Raw genomic sequence first — 24,170 nt, forward strand, 5'->3', positions numbered from 1 at the left:
GAAGGTCTGTACAAAGCCAAAATGAGAGACAAAAGAGATTCTTTGGTGAACAAAGATGGTCCAGTTGCTCAGTTATAGGATGTACTGATTTTCTTGACTTCTGACCAGAGACCTGAAACTAATCTTCCCTCATTTCACAGCAGTGTCTTCATGATGAGAAGATGGCTTTTCTATGCTGGGCATCTCTGTGTCTCTTCTACATAATAAACACATATCAAACTAGAAAAAGAGTGAGAAACTTCTCTTTTTCTTCATAGGGGTAGAAAGTAGGAAGTCATATTTCACTTTGCTTTTCCAATACATTATAATGAATTATGCAGAAGCTAGGCAATGGGAAACTCAGCCAGAGATTCATGCTATGCAGACTCTGCTCTTGGGTAAGAAAACTGCACAGGGCCATGAGCTGTAATTAATCCACTTCATTTAACACATAAGCACCTGAATAAGTGCTATCTGCAGCAATGAGTGTTTTGTTGTTGTTGTTGTTTGTTTGTTTGTTTTTAAGAACCTGCAGGAGCTTAGAGGAGACCATTGAACTTCTGTTCTGAACTCACAATTAATAAATACTATTACTTGATGATCTGGGGAGGGACCGTTTGTGTCTTTGTCGTCAGGGAGTGGAATGACAGGACAAGGAAAAATGACTTTAAAATAAAAGAGGATAAACTGACATTAGGAAGACATTCTTTTCTCTGAGTGTGATGAGGCTGTGGATGACCCATCCCTGAAGATGTTCAAGGCCAGGCTGGATGGGGCTTTGATCTGGTGGGAGGTGTCAATGCCCATAGGAGGGGGGTTGGAACTGGGTGATCTTTAAGGTCCCTTCCCAGTCAAACCATTCCATGATTTAAAAAAAAAAATAAGTTTTATAACTTTATTCAAGCAGATAAACTAACAATACTTGGGATATTTCTGGCTGTGAAGAAATAGTTCAGTGCATCAACCAGGCTAAGTCACATTCTTTAATCTCAATAAAGGCAAAGAAAAAAATCTTAATAATATTGTATTACTTCCCACATCTCTATGGTGATCTAACTCTGAAAGAAATTGTCACATTGTATTTCTGTGCTAATCATATTAACAGAAACACTCAGGAAAAGTGCTTTATTCAATATAGCCGGGTTCATCCAAAAGTAAATTTTAAAAGCCTTAACTACTAAAGAGAAACAGTGGAAATTCTGTTAAATAACTCTTTTTCCCCTCATTTTGTAACATGTGCAATACAGAGAACTGTGGAAATGTGGTCAAAACATCTATAAGAGGCTATGAAAAAGTGTGGAAGTTTTGAAAAGCTAACAAAGAATTCTGAAAAATTACATGAAGAATGGAATTGCTTACATAAGCTATGGAATTGTTTATGGTACAAAACTTATATATCTTATAAAAAGACCTAAGGATTTTTTTATTTTTATTTTTTTAAAGGGGGGAGGGGTGAGATGGGCTTACAAGAAGATAGATTAAATATATATATATATATATATATATATATATATATGCATTTCTTACCATCTTAAATATTTTTCAGAGAACTATCTTCAACATCAGAAATTTTAGCAGATTTTTGCTTGGTTTTAGGCTAGAATAAGATGGCCTTTTTTTTTTTTTTTTTTTTGTCATAGTTAGAAAAGCTATAGTACCACTGTGTGATAGACTCCAAGGCTATTTGTTTCATATGTGCGATTGATAATCTCAGTCCAGTGTTATGTTGAGCTACTACTCTAAATATCATTTTCAGTCTTCAAGTGACTCTGTGGTCTAGACCACTAAGTTTCATGCAATGGCCATGAAATAGTGGGAAAACTTTCCGAAGAGAATGGTAGTGCATCTCCTGTAAAGGAAGCATTATGCAGGCTGTCTGAAAAATACAGGTAACAAGCTGTTGTGAAAGAGAGAGAAAAAAAAAAAAGTTTTTAATTTCTATTTTGTTTCTAAGAGAATGTGAAAATAAAGCTAGAACTTTGAATATTTTAAGGACATGATAAAGGCAGTCATGAGAACAAAAAATCTACGTTGTCACCTGAAAATTAGTGTGTTAGAGATGTTTGACTAGATTTCTAAGCATGCCTGTATACATATATATAGTATTAAAATTGTTTTTATTTTTACTTATTTTAATTATTTTACTTGTGCCACGAAGTTCACTGACATGACTTATTTTCAGCAAATGCAGCATTAACAAAATGCAAGAATTATCAACTCTGAAGTTATCATTCTATTTATGTAAGTTTTCTACAGTTTTATTTTGTACAGTCTTCACATGAAATCGATATATTTTAAATCTACATAGATAATGAATTACAAATTACAATACTAAATGAGCTCCGTGATTCTAATTCTTGAGAACTACACAAACAGAATATTACTTAGGCTAAAGTTTCAGTGTTATCTTGCTATAAATAATAAACATATATAATAATAATCTGTAGTGACCTAAGGATTTTAAGGGCTAGAGCAGCAAAACCAAGTATAAGCTTTTGTTTCCTTCCACATTTCATGTTCGATACTGACATTTTCTCAAATTGATGGCCAGCACAGTAGTCCTCTGTGCCACTCAGTAAAGTTGCATATAAAGTGATGTAAATGATAAAGTTAAAATCTGTTTTGAATGATTTGGAGTGTTTAGCCATGGTGCTAAGTAGAAAGCCAAGCCGTTTTACTGAGGAATTCCCTTCAGTCACTGTGGATAGAAAGAAAAGTCATTTTCTCAGTCTGTGACAGGACTATTCCTGCTTCTGTTCATAACTGTACCGCATATTTAAATGTCACATGCAGTGGGGTATACACCTAATGTTAATAGATGTGGCACAGAACAATGCTTTTGTTATTCAATTTTTTTTTTAATTAGTTTTCCTGCTTTGTCACATCATTCTATGCAATTACACCACTGCACCCTCCCTTGGGAAGCTGTCACTTCATTGGCATAAGTGGCACAGGATCCTTCAGAAGAGTGAAAGCTTTATTTTCCAGCCATAGCAAGTCTGACAGACAGTTTACATCAGGGCTCTATCTTTTCTAAACCCCACAAATCAGACAGTTTTTCTTGAGGGTCTTGAGGAAAAGGAGGACAGATGTTCTCTGCTGAAGGCAGAGACTGGGTTTGGGGAAAAAGAAAAAGGGGGGGTGGGGGTGGGGGAAGAAAGGGAATGTTTTGAATAATTTTTCTCCTGGGTTTGATGTAGGAGAGAAGATGATGTTTTCCTGCTGTCCTAAATCATTTCTGGCTCTGGCAGTGATTGACTGAGCTTACAGTGGCCAGCTCACACTGTTCTTCCCTATCTTTCCCTAAATCATGGGAATCACTCTACAGAGGAGGAAGCTGAGTTCTTAAATATTTGAAAATAAAAATTTAAAACACAACTTTTTGGTAGTAAAGAATTATATTTTCTTTTGTTAAGTTACATGCAGTAGTGGTTTTATTGTGCCATTGTTTTTTATTCTATTACTCACTGATTTTTGTAGTTTTGTTCTAAAATCAATGGTCCAATATACCCCATTAGAGTTTTTAATCTCTTTTTCTCTTTTTATAGTTATTCTTTTACTTACTTGCAGATTAATTTTTTTTTCAGTAATGCTGTCTGAACAGTAAATGCTCTCTGTTTTACAGGTCCACTTGATGGAGCAGGGACTACCAGTTGCTATAACATCTCTTCTGCATATGCAACCCAGAATCTCACCACCTGACAACCGAGTTTGCTGGTGTCAAGTCAGTCTGACCACTGCATTGATAATTCTCACCTTGGATCTCTTCTGTTATCTTATTTGCACTATCCACTTACAGAAGCTGCTAGCACTCAAAGTAAGTGGGGACACCACAGATGGAAATAAAAGTCTCATCTCTGTCTCTTTGACCAAGAAAATGGACAACATGACAAATGCTTTCTGAATTTATTCCAGAGAAGGTACTGTCTGATTTGAGGCTTTATTCAGCAGATGAAGTATGCCCATCAATAAATCCTACACTATAGTCTCCTATGCTTATCACAGTTCCTCCTTAAAATACATCAAAAGACTCTCTCCCTGTGCACTCCTGTTCTGTTCTTCTGCCTCCTCATAACCCCACCCCTTTGGCTCCACCACCCCTTTGGCTCCTGCTGCTTTCTGTTCCTTTTTTTTTTTTTTTTTTTTTTTAACTTCTCAGCATGCCATAGGTAAAAGTGAAAGATGCCTTCCTACTACTTCTGTTACAGTGATCAGAGCTCAGTTCCTGTTCTCTGGCTTGATTTGCCTTCATGTCAGCATTTTGGACTGTCTCTGGTAGTGTTGGTACTCCTGGCTGAGAAGTTTATTTCGTCAGATATCTCCTCAGGAGTTTAGCCCATGTTTATCTTCTGATGCTGCCCAAAGGAGGGCTGAAAAACTCCTGATACTCTGCATCAATAAAGACTTTTCTGCATGTGATCACCCTCCTCTTACTTATGTTCTCTGTAAATCAGAAGAAAAGAAAGACCTATATTAAAAAATAAATAAAAAAAAATAAAAATAAAGGGTAGGGAAATGTCTTAATTAAGAGAACAGACTCCTATACATATACATATGTATTTGATAGCTACTATCAAATGTATAATAGAAAACAACCAAAGAACCAGTTGCCTTCACTTTTCTTTTAAAAATGTTCAATGGTTGTTTTTTTTGTTTGTATGTTTGCTTTATTTCTGAAAGATTATAGTATTATTTTTACATGTTCATCAAATTCTGCAGTGAAGAAATACATTCAGCCAGCTCTGTCTATAACAAAGAGCAGTGCATAAATAAATATTTTTTCTATGAGACTTTACAGATGTTTACATGAAAATGACATTTTTATAACCCCAAACTATACAATGCTAGCTCAAAGCATTGGGGATTTTTATGAAGAGATCTGCTTTCATTGTGCTTTTAATAAATATTTAGCGTTTAGCTTGCAAAAATCTGCTGTAAAGGGTAAGTCTAGTGCATTTTATGAAAACACGGAGATAAAAACATTTTACTTTCATATTATTAACGAGTTTCTATTTTAATAGAGACTTGTCTCTTTTCAAATAGAAACTTCTTGAATTAGTGTTACAGTATTGTTTCAAGGTTACTAACTGCCTGGAAAAAATGATGATTTAGCACACAATACAATGCAAAAGACTGTTTAAAATGTTCTTTTGCTGAGAACAGGTTTCAGTCCTACTGCTGTTCCATGAACCCCATGGCCTTTATAAATGTATACTGTACATCTTAGTTATAGAAATAACTATGTTTTCAAGGAAGACATGCTTTAATTACTTTTAATTAATACTTTTAATTAATTTTAATAAATTTTAATTTTTTAAATAAATTTTTAATTATTATTTTTTTAATTACAATTAATATTGAGTACTATTTCCTTCTGCACGTGCAGGACACAAACACGATCAAACTAGTGTTATTGAGATAATTGTTGCTAGTTACATCTCCCCTGTGTGAATCACAGAGTTGTCTCTTGTTAAAAGGTAATTTGTGTTACATTCTAACAGAGACTTTGAAAAAGATAAATTAGTTCATTTCTTTTTTCCTTTTAAAAGTAAAAAGAATATATATATATATATATATAATATATATTATATATTATAATATATATATAAGCTATGATAATTGCTGTGGGAAAAAAAAAAAAAAAAGGATGTTTGTAAAATCCAGATTTAGAGTAACTGCACACCTTCACAGTTAATTTTATATAGTTGTCATGAGGATGGCTTAAATTGTAATGAGCTTGCCTGAGTTTTCATATGGAAAGCTGTTAGAAACCTAATCTATAATGCAAGGCAGCAGAACACTTTATAGGTAAATTACCCACAACACAGCAATAAATCAAAGGAAGTCATGTCTGTCATTTTAGAAGCAGTGGGAGTCTATTATAGCTTGGCACAGGTACGTTGCAGCCGGATGGATAGCACTTGGCTTGCATGGGACATGCTACTAGGAGGAATCAGTTGCCTTTTTAAAGATACAAGGCAGAAATAACCAAAACAATTACCTGAACAAGACTGACTGTAACAAGAAACTGAACCACAATAACAAAGTACCAGAACAAAACAGGACAGCAGTCTGGTAAGAGTATTCTGATTTTTATTCTTCTCCTGAAGTCTTACCCTAGTCAGTTGCACATGAAAATACACAACAATAATTTTGTCATTGCTGTATTGTTTAAGGTGAGTATCTTCTGATTTTTGTTTAGGGAGAGAGAGGGAATTGTTTTTGTCCTGTTTTCTCGTAATAATACCTATTGTTTTGCAGTTCAAAAGCAGGTAAGATCAAGGCCAAAATAAATATCACAACTATGAAAAAATTCATGTAATTATAAGAAATGAAAAATAATAAAATGAACAGAAAGAGCGAGCTAATGATGCTAATAAATGCCCTATCCTGATGTGACAAATATTTTCACATTCAAAAAATAAGTCTCTCTCTGTGCAGTCCACACTAGCAGTTGAGCTCTAGAGGTTGCATTTACACATTCCTTTAGATGTTAGAGGGTTGAATTCATGATGATGTAATTATGCATCAAGATATTTAAAAGAATGCACACAAGTAAAAGAATTAACACATTTATAAGTACAAGCATGTTGTTTAGAATTACAGTTGCACTCTTCGAAACCATCTCGATATTTTTTTCTGAACTGCACCCTTATGTTTCTTCTCTTTCAGATTATTTTGCAATTCTGCGCTATAGCAGAATATCTTTTAGATATTTAGATATTTAAGATATAGCAAATATCTTTTAATAACCCTCTACACTAAGAAATCTCAGCACCTTCTGCAAGTATCACAGAAGACAGGAATACTGTATCTGTTTAGCAGCTTGTCATTTGATGCTTGCAAAAACAGCAAAAGATGATAAAATGAGTCAGAAATAATCCAAAAGTCAAGACTTTCAGACCCTTTTCTAACTATAAGATCCCCTGGCCTTTGAAATAAAATAATAAAATCAAGACTTATAACTACCAGAATTAAACCACAGATACTGGCTTAAGAAATGACTTTCATTTATTCCTTAATATTTAGAGAAAAAATACATTTTCTGCTTCTCAGTACTGTAATGACTATAATGCTTTTTTCACAGTCAATACTAGGTCCTGAAGGTCTGAGACTGTAGGAAAATTTAGCAACTCTTGTACCCAATCACTCATAACACACTTCAAAAATGGTTCACTATTTAAAATATTGCTCTGTGGCAGAGCTGAATAGGATATAAATCACTGCAAGTTAATGAGGTTTTTATAAAAATTGCAAACTATGGACTGATATTCAGTGACAAGATTTCACTTTAGTTTCTTTTTTTTTATTTTTATTGTGAGTAGATGTTACCTCAGCAGGAAGTGAACCATCCACCCTTTTCCAAAATAAGTAACTCTTACGTTAGTGTAGCACAACTGCACAGAATAGATAAAATTAATCTGCAAAATGGCTCACCTGCTCCTGCAATCTGAACATGACATGACCTATTGTTAAAATTATACTGTATAAGTGAAAATGTGCTATTGTTAAGTAAAGAGAAGGAACTGAGACCAATCACAGAACATTTTTGTGTTACCCTATTTTCAAGTTTTCTAAAAACCACTAGCAGCATCAGAAAAGCCTTTTTTTTTTTTTTTTTTGGAAATAAAAAAAAATATAATGTGTTCACCATGAAAAACTACTGAACTTGCAGATCAGTATTTCATGACAAACTTTGGTGATCAGATCGGATCCAAGAATTAGATGGTAAAACCCTGGTACTTCCTGTTTCACTGGGTGCCTAGAAATTCAAAGATTTTTATTCATGAATGGTATATATAGTATGTATCAGAAATTCTGCATTAACTGTTTCAGTACCTCATCTACCTGTGGACTACAGCAAAGACAGCCAGTAAAGCTGACAAAAAAGATTGTATATGTATATTTAGTTTAATTGAACATATACCAGAAGCTGGTACAAACCCAGTAAAACAGTGATGTGGTCCTCTGCTTGCTGTAGCTCATTCTGTCCTATGTGTTTGCACCACCTAATACCAGTACCATTTCCTGAAGTCCATCAGAAATCTGAAATTTTCTGCAGTAATCTTTAAGGGGGATATCTACAGATGTCGAAGGTTTTACAGAAAAGTCTCCTAGCTTTATTAATGAGCATACTAAGAACATGCCTTATTCCACCTTGAGTTTAACTACAACATGCTTAACGCTTTAGAAAAAGTGGAAAATATGTCTTCTTTTCCTCATAAGAAAATGCAGAGGCATCACCAGCTGAGTGAGGGGTGACCAAATCTCAATCTACTCCATGGTACAGCCAGTTCATTGCTTTCAGCCCTGTGCACTACAGTAACTGCTCAGAGAAAGAAGCACAACTCTGCCCCAGCATTTATGTTGTTTTTCTGAGAAAAGGTATTGTCCCAGCTATCAGCAGTACCTGTGGGTTTTCTCACAACCAGTTGTAAATGTCCCTTGGAAAAGGTGGAGGATCTAAGCATGTTATTCCCCAGGGAGTCAAAGCCATTTGCCTTCAACCTCTGGGTGCAACAAATTTTCCATTCCTCTCTGCAAAGCAATGTGGTTTGAGCTGCTGAGGTGAGGTGAGGACACTCCTTTTACATTTCTTTCCACCTGCTGCTTCTCAGGCACAAGAAGCCTGGAGTGGGCAGCAGGAACACACTTCTGTTTGAAGCGCTCCGGCATGGGTCAGCTCTGAAACTGCCTTCACCTTTCCAGCACTGTCCTCTGCTCCTGCTACTGCTTGAGCAGGGGAGTCAGCATCATCTGTTCTGCTGGTTGCCTCAGGCAGGACAGGTAGTCCCTATTCCTTGCTTTTGGAGGAAGGAGCTCAGATGTGTCATGGCACAAGGTGTTTGAGTATGGGCTGCAGCCCATAGGAGAAGGGGAAAATTGGAGGTACACCTCAGCCACTGATGCCACCAACCAGCCCAAGAGCTTGCCACTCTTTAAAGTACACATCAGGTGTGTCTCTCTCCATGCACTTCACCAAGAATTTAGATATCCAAACTGGTGCAGTGACAGGCAGACTCATAGAGCTGGTGAAAGGCATGATGCTGCACAATCTAAAGCTGTCCTCCTGTACTAACCCTGTTATTCATTTGTAAACATTTATATGGATACCTAAAAAGAAAATGAAAAATGAGAAATCTGTGCTTCAAATCATGATTGTGATGTCTATATAATCATGTCTATATAACAACACCCAAAACTAATTAGCAAGTTCCTTTTAAATTATCTTTATATGCAATTACTGCTTTTTCTCTCTAGAAAGTACTTTTAGGTCCTTTTCTCTCTTTGAACTAGACTGATTTTACTGAAATTGCTAAAAGACCATAAATTAAGAGATAAGATACAAGTAGAGTATAGGGTTAGAAGATGTCCTTTGGGGTATTTGAAGTCAATGTCAAGCTCAGAAATCTTTCATATCTGTAATAATGATTTAACATATCTTCTCAAGATTAGGACAGCATTCAGTATATTGAGAGAGACTTTTTATTATTATTATTATTATTATTTGCTATGATATTTTTATGGCCTTAGCAGAGGCAAACATCTTTTAGATATGGTGAATTCAGAGATTTTAGAAAATTTCAAATGACTTGTTACTTAAAATATGATTTCTGTTTACTACTGCATTCATCTCTAGCACACACCAAAGACTGGGAAGGGAAAGTGCTATGATGCCATTGATTTAATCTGTCCTTTCATAAGGTAGAATGATTTGTCAGATTTTCTTATTGAAAAGAGAATAAGAAAATACAGGTGTAGCATACGTGGCTTGGACGTCTTTCTCCTCTGACATGCCTTGGTACTTCAGTCATTGAAATCAAGTTCTGACTTACATATGCACTCTGAGAGGTAATTTTTTTTTCTGAGAACAGTTCCATTCATTTCAGCAGAAGAATCTCTGAAGTTGTTCCTCAAATTGACCAGAATGTAGCAATGTAGCCTTTTTTTTTTTTTTCTTTTGGTAGCAATTCTTGGTATGTGATTTCATCTTCCACCTTCTACATTTGGTAGCTAATAATCACTTTCAATTTCCTCTGATAAACTATGTCTTTGGCTCACAACAATAACATGTGGAGCAATATTTGCTTCACCATACTTTGATTTCTCTCAGCATGCAGTGCTTGGCACAGGTCAAGTTCTTAGCAGGTGCTCTTAGTGTTTGACATATTTGGCTTAATGAAAACTCTCTCTTGTCTTCCTGTGTTTTTTTCTTCCATTATGAATTATGTCTGTTCTAGTTTTGCATGCCCTGACCTTTGGAAGGATCTGAATGACGAAGATAAGGTGATCTCAGCAAATCTGTCACCTCTAGCTGCTTTCAGTGTAAGAACGACCAGAACTCTCCTTCCACTAGTTGGTTCAAATGTTGCATCTAATGTTATTTTAGCTAGAGGATAGGATATTCTAGCATGATGTTACTCAGACCTAAGAACAAGCTCTTTTGTCATATCTGTTATCATTCTTTGTTGCCTAGCAACTTGTGGTAATTCCATTACTTTCAGTATCTCTTAAAAAAGAAACAATGGGGACTAGAAACACACAATCCCACATATGTAAAACTAATAAAAATATTATTTTGTCATTTCAACATACACACAAAAAAAATATGAATAAGTCACTTTCTCTTATGTTTTTTCCAACTTTTGAAGTCCAAGAAAAAGGAGTAATACACTACGTAAAACTAGATATTACAGTATATTTATTAAAACCCTAAAATGTGGCTAGAGATTTGATTTACCTTTTTCTTGAGTCTCAGTTAAATGAAATGTAAGCTATTTTTATCTGCCTGTAATTTAAAAAATATGCTGACAAAACAGATAGCACAAACTAGTCCTTGAAATACCTATTTATCTAGAACAAAGTAAAAAAAAAAAAATGTATATATATATATATATAGTATTTACTTTAGTACTAGTTTTATAATTCTTAGGCTATAATCAAATATTTATTTCAAAATATGTTTTATTAAACTATGATAAAGCAATAGACAAGAACATACAATCATGTCAGCATATTTGTTATAGCTGATGATACACATATGATTTCAGTGCCTGAGAAGTCAGAGGAAAAGTTCTTTAGTTAAGGCATCATTTAACTCTAACGTGTAATAATTGGCATACAAATGGTTGCAAAAAGACAGAGAAATGCTTTCTAAAGCATATAAATATACAATTTCTGTCTCACTTCTTTCATTCCTTATTTTCTATGACATGTCAGACTCGTGCCTCTGCTGTCAGGATACAAATAAGCATGAAAAAAATGAAAAAGAATGAAAATGTCCAGAACTATGGGAGTGAAAAATACCATGTGTTTCTATGCTAATGTTTAATAAAGACTGCAGTCTGGGTTTATTTAACATATTTTAAATTATGAATACTTTTACACATGCTCTGTATTTCTGTAGCTCAAAACATTGTGATATCATGCTTCATCCAGAAGGCCTGAGGATAACGATTATGATGAGGTTCCAGGTGAATGGCGACATTTCTGCTGGTTTGATATATCTGTGTACATGTATATATGTGTATCTACTAACCTCTAATGAAACTGCAGTTATCATAGGCATGGAATTTTCTTCTTTAACCTTCCTATTATGCCTATTGTTAAGATACGTCTGTCCCATGGGTCCCTATAAATGTCTCATTTTGATAAATTGCTTCCCTTTCAGCAGGCAGAAGAGATCATGGCGAGCACCAACAAGACAGTTAGTGTGGGTTAAACCAGGAAAAGCCCTGTGACTGAAATGGAAAAGGGAATTTCATGAATCCACTGACAGCACTGAAGTTTTTCGATTTGTCATGCTCACTCATCCTCTCCTTCTAAACCTGCTGTCTTCACTGCTATTTCAAGGTAACACTGGGATTTCTTGCTTGCAAACTTCTGTTTTAAACTGCTGTGAAATTAATGTATTAGCCACCAAATAATTTTTCTATTACTGGACTTTTAGCACATCCTTTATCTCTGCCTGTCTCTGATATATTGGCTCTGTTGTCTTGTTGCAGCTTGAACTGAACAAAACTGAATGTAAACTCTTCTACCATACACTGACCTTCTTTTCTCTTTCCGTGCCTATAGAGAAAACACCTTACTCCATTCTACTCACATATCTTTTTTGGACTTTTCCATTTTTCTCGCCCAGCAAACTCAGCCCATTCTTTTTCATCTTCAGCACATGCCAGGGTCACCCTCTCCTTTACTCACTCTTTGCCAGGTTTCTCACCCTAGTTTATATTACCTTACACTAGAATTTCTGCTCAGTTTGCCTTTCTGGACTTTCTTATGGACCCATGCCAAATAATACTGCTCAGGCCATGTTTCTTATTTGCTGATTTGAACACTCTGATTTCACTGCTTTGTTTAGCTGACCTGGCATAACTTCTCCAGTTCTCCATTTTCTATACTATCTTACTTTGGTTTCTTTTAAGCATCTCAGTAATTCTATACATCCTTATTGTCGCTTGCTGAGGGATCTCCGTACTGATTCTGCTTCTTTCTTCCTTAAGACGACATTCCTAGCCTCATCACCTGGTTTCATAGCTTCACTCACACTTGCCTCTGTCTTTTATTGCACAACTGGCAGTGCTAGTTAGTGCATCTTCGTGCTCATTCCTGACTCTGTACCTATTTACTTCTTTTTAATTCTAGTCATATATATGAGGAAACTAACAAAGAATTGAACACACTTTTTCTTCCTATTTTGTAAAGAACTCTTTTTCTTCCACTCTCTACTTTTCTATCCCATGACTACTGTTCCTTTTAGACCCTGGAGAGGTCTAAATAGATCATGGATTAAAGAGTAAACAGCATCATTACAATGCAAACAAAGACTTACTTTTAGCATTTCCTTGAGGTAATTCCAAACAAAACTAATTGATGAGGGACTGGTCCTCATTCAAAGGCCATTATTTTGATGTTGAAGTTTATCCCTAAACTGCAGTGGAAAGGAATAACAGGAAGTTGTATAGACGTATCTAAGTGACCAACCTCAGGGCCACCATTCAACTTACCTAGACTAAGTACTGATATGGTGTAGTACAGGAATACGATTAGCCCACGGTATTTCCTGAATTCCTTTGTGTTCAATAACCTTCACAGAAGGATTCAGATACTAGATCATTTTTTGTAAACTTGTAAGCCCTTTTCCACATTTAAAACATTTCTTTATACTACTTCAAAACTTACAAAAGTACATAAAAAGGAGTTACCTTTTCTTGATATTGTCGCCGTGAAGAATCCAGAGACTGAATGAGGGCAGTAGCATGACCAACAAACATGGCATAACATGTAGCCCCCACTATCATACTCAACATGGTTATCCAGAGGTCGGACATGCTGACAGGGGCACGAGCTCCATAACCAATGCAGAGCATATGGCTCATGGCTTTGAAGAGTGCGTATGAGTACTGTTTTCCCCAGGAATCATTCTGCAAGAAAAGAGACAGATGACTGAGCCAGCAAGCAGCTGAAATTACAAATATGTTTGTATATGAACAGTGGAATCACTGATTACTGGCTCTGAAAGAGTGGTCTAGTAATGTATCCTCTGTGCACAAGAAGGAATGTTCCTTCTAAATTAATTTTTAGATAAAATGTCAGAGATTCTGCCAGGCATTACTTAGCACAGTGATGTGAAATACATTTGACTATTTTAAACATGATTGTGTTCTCAAACTTGGGAGTTAACCTAATTACAAGGAGACTAAAGGTCAATTTTATTTTACAGTCCATGGCAGAAGGATTAGAAAGATCAGAGCATGAAGACTTATCAACCACAAGAGGGTGGCACTCTGTTTTAGTATATATGAAAATACTCCTAGGGCCCCATTTCTTTCTTTTCAGATTTGTTGATTTTAACATACAACCACATATAATCTTATCAGCTGTTTGGCTTCCTAAGGAGATTTAAAAAAACGTATTTGTTACATGCCTGTTTATCCTTTTTATTCCCATAATTTTTGTTTATACCAGCAGCACCTCAATTCAAAAGACCTCTGTTTATTTGGCAAACTGCAAACCTGTGTTAATAGCCACATGGCTCAAAAAAGATGAATTCCTGAGTCACAGAATCATAGAATCATAGAATGGAAGGTTAGTATCTTTAAGGTTGGAGGAGACCTTAAAGATCATCTGATTTCAAAACCTCTGCGATGGACACTTCCCCCTGGACCAGGTTGCTCAAAGCCCCATCCAGCCTGGCCTTGATCCAGGGATGGGGCATCCACAGCTTCCGCGAGCAACATGTTCCAATGCCTCACCACCCTCAGAATAAATAATTTCTTCCTTATATCTAATCAAAACCTACCCTCTTTCAGTTTAAAGCCATTACTCATTCTACTATCGCTGCACTCTCTGACAAAGAGTCCCTCCCCAGCTTTCCTCTAGGACCCCTTTATGTACTGGAAGGCTGCTCTAAGGTCTCCATGGAGCTTTCTCTTCTCCAGGCTGAACAACCCCAGCTCCCTCAGCTGGTCTTCTTACGAGAGGTGCTCCAGCCCTCTGATCATCCTCCTGGCCCTCCTCTGGTCTCGTTCTAATACTTCCAGGTCCTTCTTGTGCTGGAGACCACAGAGCTTAATGCAGGACTCCATGTGGGGGTCTCACAAGTGCAGAGCAGAGGAGGAGCATCACCTCCGTTAACCTCCCTCAAGGTCATGCTTCTTTTAATGCAGACCAGGATACAGGTGCCTTTCAGGGCTGCAAATGCACATTGCTAGATCACGTTGAGCTTTTCACCAATCAGTACCCTGAATTTCTTCTGCTGAATGATATTCTCCATCTACTCATCACTCAGACTGTGTTTATATTTGGGAGTGCCCCAGAACAGGTGAACAAACTTCCACTTCACCTTTGTTGAAACTTCATGAGATTTGCATGAGTACTGTACTTCTGATACATAGCTACCTCTTCCAACTCTCTCTGGAGATTAGAAGACCTGACAGCTCCTTCACAGAATTTTGCTATCTGTAGCTTTACAGATTATTATATACATATTATTACAGACAGCCAAAGGGGGCATTCCCAGAGAATAGCAGACACTTTAACATGTTCAAAAAGCCTGAGGAGTCTTGGTTAGATTTTTCTGTTTTCCTTGCCAAAGGAATAAAATGAGAACTGTTTTATAGCTGTTGATCATCCATTGCCCAGGAAAACAAATTGTGCTTGGAGGCATGCAGAATACATGAAAAAACACAGTGTTTACCACAAGAAACTGAGAATAATTTCAGAAATGAAGTGAAGAAGGAAGAACTGAGATGACGTTAATAAGATTAGGCAGTTATCCAGTATTGTGTATAACATACAGGACCAAAAATAATAATTCTGTAAACAAGCAACCATCTAAATCAGTGGTAAAATTTCTATATAAAACTTACATATGAAATATCAATATCTGTGTCTCTCACTCGTGCAAGCTTTGTTGAAATTTTCTTTTGTTCTCAGAGATATACAGCTTGCTCTCTTAAGAGAGCCTGCTCTCTTGCCATCTTAAAAACCATACTGATCTTATTTTTCATCTTTTCAAATGTGTTGTCTAGACCCTTATGAGCTATAATAGCTGGTAATAGGAAATAAGCTAACCATTCCTTAACTGCAGATAACAAAAGTATCATGTATTTAGTAATATAATAATTTACAAATTAAAGGTCTCTCTACTTTTACGTTTGTTTCTCTATATAAGTTAAAAGTTTTCATATTTGTGAAGTTTTCTCTCTTTACAAATGAAACTTCTGTGATGTAAATTCTGTTAAGCAATAGGTTTTCAATGTCTGTATGAAAAAAAAAAAAAAGAATTAGAGGAGTCATATTGTTGATCTTTGATGGGTTTCACTGAATAAGGAGGAAATCAGATTTTGTTGTTTTTGTTTTGGCACTTTAACAAATGCTCAGAAGAGCAGGTGCTTTCCTCTCCGTCTCCCATTTCGAAGGGCTTTACTTCTAGCTGGTATCAATCTTTTTTGATACCATTATTTTTTGAAAGCCATACCAAACTCCTTAGCAGTTATAGATTTACATAGACTATACTGAGGAAAATAAACTACTTGCTGGGAAAATAAATAAATAAATAGATAGATAGATAAATAAATAAATAAATAAATAAATAAATAAGGCTACATGCAGCACTATTAAAAGCACAGTATTAAAGAGTCATAAAGATCTGAACATCTACAGTTCTTGCAGGGCTGTATGCAGCAGATCCTGGTCCTAAACTGTACTTTTTAGCATAACTATAATAAATACTAAATTAAAAAAATGCTGATCTTGTCTATCTTGATCTTTTCTTTATCACAGTTGGTGTGATAAATCTCAAAAGTTCTTTCAATAAAATTATATTTTTTACTTTTATTTATTTATTTATTTAAACCTAAAGCTTGTTGGTTTTATTTCTTGACTGAGATCCTTTTAAAGTCTGTTAATTAAAATGGTAAGTAAAATACCAATGTCTTTAAGAAAAAAAATGATAAAATGGAAATTTAGGAAATAGGCCTTCTACTAAATATGTAAGAGGTTGAAATGTGGTACATAAAATACCACTTGAGAAGAAGTACCATGAAGGAATGAAGCAGTTGCAGTGATAGAACAGCAATTAAATATGTGCAATAAAATAAACCATATATAACCATATATAACCATAAACCTACATATAAAAGCCAGAATAGGACCCAACAATTTAAACAGTCATGATTTCATCTGAATTCAGGTAAGAAGTCAAGGCCATCTCAAACAGCAATTTTTTAAAAATAATTAACATTGGACGTCACTGATAAGATTGTGATAGACTTTGTTATAGGCAAGGTATATTTCAGACATTTGTCATGGGATGGTCCAGAGGAACTGGTCCTCATCTGGGTAAAAAGGGCTTAGCAGAATGAAAAAAAGACATGGTGAAAATGTCTGGGAAAAATAAATAAATAAATAAATAAATAAATAAATAAATAAATAAATAAATAAAATGTAAATTCAACTTGGATTTGTCTGAACATTTTGTTGTTGCAAATGCATGCCAATGTTTTTTGTTTGTTTGTTTGTTGTTTTTTTTCTTAATAATCAGTCAGCTCTTGTAGAACCAGTCTCAAATGGTGGTCTTTTTAGTTTCTTTATTTTGTGTGCGTGTTTGTTTTTGTTTTGTTTTGTTTTGTTTTGTTTCTTAAAGATGATGCTGAAAAAATATCATTATGGAGGGTGCAAATTTCAGTACTGTTACTCATGTTGTTCACCAGTTTATCCAAAATATAGAAACCACTTAAAAAGAACACTGGTGCTAATGTCAATTCTAATTCTGTAATTCATGAATGCTAATACCAAAGTTACTAAATAAAAAACTAATAATAATTATTTCACTATTTTTCCATTTATGTTGTATAACCTCGGGGTTTGGCAGGAACAACTGTTTCAATGTCTAAGGTTGGAATTTTCCACCACCTGAATCAGGCTTCCTGCTCTTTGCTGTACAAAACTAAATCATAGTGACCACTTCTCTGCTACTAGCTTGCATGCATTTTTAGTAAGAAACATTTTTGCACTTAGATATTAAGGCAATTTTTACATTCACAGATAATATCTCTGAGTTAATAAAAAGCTATACTACAAAATAGACCAGTGTTTACAAATTCAGCTTTTTATTAAATGTTTCCCTAATTAAATGTTTCCCTTAATGGTAATATTTTGTTTTTAATGTATAGATTAAGGAAAAAAAATATTTTCAACCACTCAGTAAAAAAGGGTATTTAATTTCTTAGTTGACAATGGGCTGATCACTGGTTCCAGATTAGCAGTAATCGGTTTAAAATATTTTAAATGAAATAACATTAATTTGGAAAAACTATTAAAGACTATAATTGTGAAATATACCAAAGCTGTTTATTCAAGGATTGATTACATAACCTAGCTTGATAACATTGGGAAATCTTCACAATTGTGGAAACCATGATAACTGATCATTTGTAATTTTTGTAGGTATATACATTAACTTAGCAGATATCCTAAAATATATATTCATCCCTGAGAACTCCTGATTTTAAAGATCTGTTTCCAAGCCTCTTCCTGCACCTTTGTCTCATAATTTCAAATCTTCTATGGATATCTTTCTATAATATTAACTTTTCAGCTTGTAAGAAAGGTCATGGCATTAGAAGATGCCTTTATCTAAGATTTCTAAAATAAAAGGCAAATTATTTTACTCAGTGGATTAAAAAACGGCTTTCTATTTTACTGGAAACTATGGAGATTTTCATGAGAAGATTTTATTGTCATCAGACAAATCAATTCCATGCCCACATTGTAGCCATTCCCTTAGGCACAGCTTATATTACCTCAGCTATATATTGAGATAAAAATTGGTTTAGAAATCTCATAGCAAATAGACTATTGCACAGACAGTGTTGTTTTCCAAATTTTTGTCTCAGTTCCTTTCTCCTTTCACATCACGGATACTGTATGTATCACAGAAACTGTGTGTGTCTCAGTTTGCAGGGGGGTGCTTTATAATTGTGTAGCAAAGATTGACTTAGGCATTAAGTGAAATGATTCCTACAGTGATCTTGGACTCAGAATTCTAATTGTCCCCCCCAAAGCCACAGTATGAATGGGGAAGTAACATGTCCATAACCCAAAGAGCTTGCCTTGTAGACAGTAATAGACACTCATTCATGGCCACCATTCACTTTGGGTTCTCCTGAAGGCAAGTGATTTCTGAAGGAGCAAAGACAGATATAAATCTTAACAGGAAATACATAGACTATGTCTATACTAGTAAACTATAAAATATTAGAAAGTGTTTCAAAGCTCTGGAACTTTAGAAATGCTCTGTCATGGAGCTGTCCACATAAACACTCTCCCAAGCAATACCAGGTCTATTTGGGAGCAGTGCAGGAAGCTAGACAGTACATAAACCCTTTGGTTTTAACATTGTCACAGAAATCAATTGCATAAATCAAATGTAAAATTCACAATAGGGCTTCAAAGGTTGAAGAAAGTATGAAACATTCTTGATAGCATGACAGCACACAAAATAATGCAGCAGTGGCCTCAAGGAAACACCACCCTAAAATCTTGAGGAGATGCTTGACAAAGTTACTATAAAAATTACAATCTTTTCCGAGGGGAATTTGATTTACCTGTACTTGTATCTCACATAACTTTACCATGACTTACTTCTTATATTTACCCGCTAACTTTTATTTCTAACAGCCTTTTAAAGACTTGTAAAATCTAATAATTATTTAAAACATAGTTCAACTAATCGAAAAGACATCCTAAGAAAAGGCTATATCTGCATGTTTATGATGCTTTTAATTAGTATGTCAAACACAACTAGAGAAATGGACAAGTGTTTCTTACTAAATCCTGTGTCATCTAAATTTAGTGGCCAAAAACTGTTACAGTGAACTTTCCAAAAAAGCTTTACTGACCTCTAAAGTTTCTCATGCTCTTTGTCATCTACACATCTTCAAATTCTGGATCTGCTCTCATATTTCAGAATACAAGCTATGTCCATTGGCAGTAATTTACCTGTGTCAACTAAGTTATATGCCTGTAACTCAGACATCACACTAGAATTGGGTCCTTAAATAAAATCGATTAAATATATCCATCTATACATTTTAGTATGAATACATAGCATTCATAGTTGTCCATCAGTCAGTTGTGTAATTCACTGCATCTGGCTTCAACAGTACCTTAGAATGATAATTTGGTTAAAATCTCAGATATCAAATCACAGCAAAATACTATCTCACCATTTCAGTTTTCAAAAATGCTGTTTGAATACCACAACAACCAACCAAGGTGTCCGGTGGAAAAGCTTTGTAATGCTTATTTTTTCAAAACTTGTGTAGTGGTGAATGTACTGCCATGCAAAACATATACTTATCACAGCTGTTACTGCTAAGACTCTCTTGTTGATTCCTAAAGCTAGTAAACAAAGGCAAGGTGGTATCAGATTTGGAAGACTGAAAATTTTGCTGTTATTCTAAAAATCTTAAGAAGTGCCAGGAAAATGAGTTTACATTAGGAAGTTTGTACATATGATATAAAGAAAAAAAAATGAATTGGTAAGCTCAGTGGAATAAACAGATGTCTTCAGAATCTTCTCAGCATTTCTCTCTGCTGATACGTGCACAGATAACAGATGGTGCAAATGACTCAGCACATAGTTTCAAGACCAATATGGGCAGAAAAAAAAAGAAAAAAAAAAGTGTTTGGTACAGCATTTCACAGGAAAATAGGTTTGACTGGAGGAGCAATGACTATATATTATATATTTACTTTGTTCAAAGTTGTTATATGACTACTGTCATTACAGCTTATTCGTGTTTTGGTGCTATGTCTTTGGAACTAGCCATCAAACAAAAACACAGCAGCGTAACAGATCTTGGTTTTTCTTTCGATTATTTTAACCCCACCTGTGGCTGTTCCACATGGAAACAGAATACAGAATGCAGGGCAGAGTCTTGGATTTTTTGAAAAGTTTATGTTTCAGCTTCTTTAAGTACTCATGCAGAACATGAACAGCTTCTGAAAGGTAGACATCTGGATGCTCTAGACCTTTCCTGTTGGTTGTGGCTGGTTTTGTATATGTTTGTTTTCAAACTTTTTAGGTGGCATAATTTCAGGTAGTGTCAGAGGCCAATGGGATGGGGTTTAACATGGCTGAGTGCCATGTCCTGCACTTCGGCCACAACAACCTGATGCAGCACTACAGGCCTGGGGGAGAGTTGCTTGAAAGCTGCACAGAGAAAAAAGCTCTGGAGATGCTGATTGATGCTCTCCTGAACATGAGCCAGCAGTGTGCCCAGGTGGCCAAAAAGGCCAATGGCATCCTGGCTTGCATTAGGAATAGTGTAGCCAGCAGGATCAGGGATGTGATCGTCCCAGGGAGGTGACTGTCCCCCTGTACTCTGCTCTGGTGAAGTCGTACCTCGAGTAGGGTGTTCAGTTTTGGGCCCCTCAGTACAAGAAGAACATCAAGGTCCTGGAGGGTGTCCAGAGAAGGGCTACGAAGCTGGTGCAGGGCCTGGAACGTAAGTCCTGTGAAGAGAGGCTGAGGGAACTGGGGTTGTTTAGTCTGGAGAAGAGGAGGTTCAGGGGAGATCTTATTGCTCTCTACAACAACTGAGAGGAAGGTGTGGGGAGCTGGTGGTCAGCCTCTTCTCACAGATAACTATTGATAGGACTAGAGGGAATGGCCTCAAATTGCACCAGGGGCAGTTCAGGTTGGACACTTGGAGATATTTCTTCTCAGAAAGAGTAGTCAGGCATTGGGAGGGGTTGCCCAGGGAGGTGGTGGAGTCACCGTCCATGGGGGTGTTCAAGGAAAGGTTGGACATAGTGCTTAGGGACATGGTTTACTGGGTGATATTGGTGGTAGAGGGATGGTTGGACCAGATGATCTTGAAGGTCTTTTCCAACTTTAATGATTCTGTGATTCTATGAATTTTAGTAGCAATTACTACCACTAGAAAGCATTTCCTCTTCCTTCCTTTGAATTAATGTTATTATCTAAAATAGCCCAAAATCTTTTACAAATTCTTTTTTTTTTTTTTTTTTTTTTTTTTTAAATAATCCAATAATCTGACAATGTGCTTTGGCTTTTGTTCTGCTCTCTCACAGCACATTCAAAGTTTCATGAAGTCACGCTATTTTTTGATCCTGAAATAAATTTTGCATCATTACTTTAAGCAAGGGACTGACTGAAACAGATACACAGTGTCCACCAAGGGGACAATATGTTGCAATTACAGTAAATACACAGTAAGTATTATGTAGTCACTGTAAGTGACTACAACAAATAAGTACATCTACAGGTTTCTATTAGATATGATTTAACTGAGTAAACACGGCTTCTCTTTACTATAAGAAAAGAAGAAAAAGAAAGGTCAAAACAATAATGAGAAAATATATAAATCCTACAAAAAACCTTTTCCAATGACAAACTGAAATGCATGAAATAAAACTGCTGAGGAGACCTAAAAATTCAGAGTGTGGTAAAGACACCATATCTCTTTTTCTGCTCTTTTCAGTTGGTGAAAGATGGATATGATGCAATGTTTACTTAACAAGCCTCGAGCACTGAATCAAATGATTTATGAAATGCTTTTACAATGCAACCACCAAGAAAAGCTTTGGATTCTCCACAGTAGCTATCTGATAGTCAAGAACAGACAAATGATAATGTAAGCTTAATATAGCTGGGAGACAGCTGAAGGAGTGAAGTGATACAAACCTGACTTGTGACTCCACAGTATATTGCTTTACTAAAAAACTGTTAAGTAGAATCACCATTGTCATAGACAGGATTTGCAACTAATTCAGAAAAGGGAACTCTGCAGAAGGAACTGCATGTCTGCATTCTGTGAACAACTCAGACTAGACAGCAAATTATGTGAAGCATCCAATCCCAAATAAAATGACAAATGAAAATAAAATGTTTTTTGGCAGTGGATATTTAGCATTCTGAGTGCTATTACCATTCTTTTTGAATCAGAGGTTTTGAAGCTGTGTGAAAACAGTGGGAAAAAAAAAAAAAAAAAAAGAAAAACAACTAACTTTGTAAGTCGCAGACAACACTATTCTTAGAAAAGGATAGGAAATCTTGATATACATGTATAAATTAAAAGGGAGATAGACAGACATGCATAAAATCATAATGTTAAAATGCTTTCTCACTAACATATCAAAATACTGTCTGATTTCCCTAGAAATACTTTCATTCTTGTTCTATATACATGCATGCTCTAGCAAAATATTTTCCCTTTGTAAGTATTTAAGGAATGCGATCTTAGAAAAATGATATATATGTATTTATACATATATATATAAATGGCAGGTTACAGTAGAATGAAAAATACTAATATATAAAATACTAATACTACTCAGAAAGGCAAATGTGTCTACATGTGGCCTGAATGTTTTAATCCGCTGAAAAATTAATCAAGGTGAGTCAATGCTTATTTCATTCTCAGATTCAGCATAAGAGTTGGTATTAGGATTCAGGAGTTCCAGTGCTTTGAAGAATAGCCTTTCCATTGCAAGGAATTCAGTTCCATATGGTGGAATTCAAATATTTTTCTCCTTAGTCTATAGCTTTTACCATAAATTTTTTTTTGTTTAAGTAACATAGTTTTTAGGGTAGAAATGCAGTGTTTATAGGCATTTTTCTATATTTAGTGGGTGTTGAAAACAGCACTTTTCCTGTCAGTTTTCAATTTATTTCCTAATCTGATACCTTTGAGACTTTAGGTTACATCTGGTTAGTTTACAGTTCTTCAGGAAATTAAGTTATTAAATATCTGATCCCTTGAGGGGCTGGTCTGTGTGTTTGGTAAATCACAGTCCTACAACAAATACAATCTCCAACAAATAGCTTTTCATTATTTTATTAGAGAGCGAAATCAGGAAGCAAAGGAGTTTTGCAGCTGACATCTTACTCTGTCTTTATGAAAAGAACAAACCTTGGTGTCAAAGTAAACACGGAGGATCTAGGTCAGATGCTTTTCTTTTTCTGAGAACTCTGATGAGTTTCACTGATGACCTGTTCTTAAATTCAAATACCCTAAAACTGCAGGTGCTTACTAGTGTTTGCAAGGTTATTAAGGTAATAAAATAACTTGAAGAAAAAATTATTTAGCAGCCTATAACCAACACACAAAATGATGTCTATTGATCTATTGATTCAAATAAAAAAAAAAAAAAAAGATTTAGTGACTCACTAAAAATTAATTTATTTCCTCTACAAGAGGGTGGTTAACTTGAGTCGTAAAAAAAAAAAAAAAAAAAAAAAAAAATCCTAACTTTAGGGTACCAAGTATTCATGCTTTGAGGGAGAAGGAAGGGGAACATTCCTCTCGTCTTTTAAAGCTCTTCCACAGCACTTGAAGGACTTACAGAGCACCCAAGTGGCCTCATAGCATTCTCCTAAGATGTGCTGAGTTTCCATGCCCCAGTCATGCCTCTAAAAACAGATTTTGTCTGTTTTCTGATACAATCATGAGTTGAAATCCACTGGGAGCCTTAATTAGTAGGCAAAAGTGATGATCATTGTCTTTTGCCTTCCCTGTCACAACATTGAAGTTCTCTGAAACTCACTGAAACTCATAAACGTTTGAGTTTGAATACCCGGTACAGTGAATTAAATTTTGGAGAAAGCTGTATTTCCTTTAATTCTGTCCAATGTCTGGGTAGCTTCCTTTTTC

General features: G+C 35.4%; 1 protein-coding gene across 1 annotated transcript in view; it reads right to left on the reverse strand.

Moving 5' to 3' along the window:
- Positions 1 to 24,170, reverse strand: part of HCN1 (hyperpolarization activated cyclic nucleotide gated potassium channel 1) — a gene marked incomplete at both ends in the record, with an annotated part of 205,193 nt that overhangs the window by 60,937 nt on the left and 120,086 nt on the right. Inside the window, one exon of the mRNA XM_084305204.1 lies at positions 13,188 to 13,406. Coding sequence (XP_084161330.1) covers positions 13,188 to 13,406 — 219 coding nt within the window. The remainder of the gene's footprint in view (positions 1 to 13,187; positions 13,407 to 24,170) is intronic.

Source organism: Netta rufina (assembly GCF_964035555.1).
Source record: "Netta rufina genome assembly, chromosome: Z".
Taxonomy (NCBI): domain Eukaryota; kingdom Metazoa; phylum Chordata; class Aves; order Anseriformes; family Anatidae; genus Netta; species Netta rufina.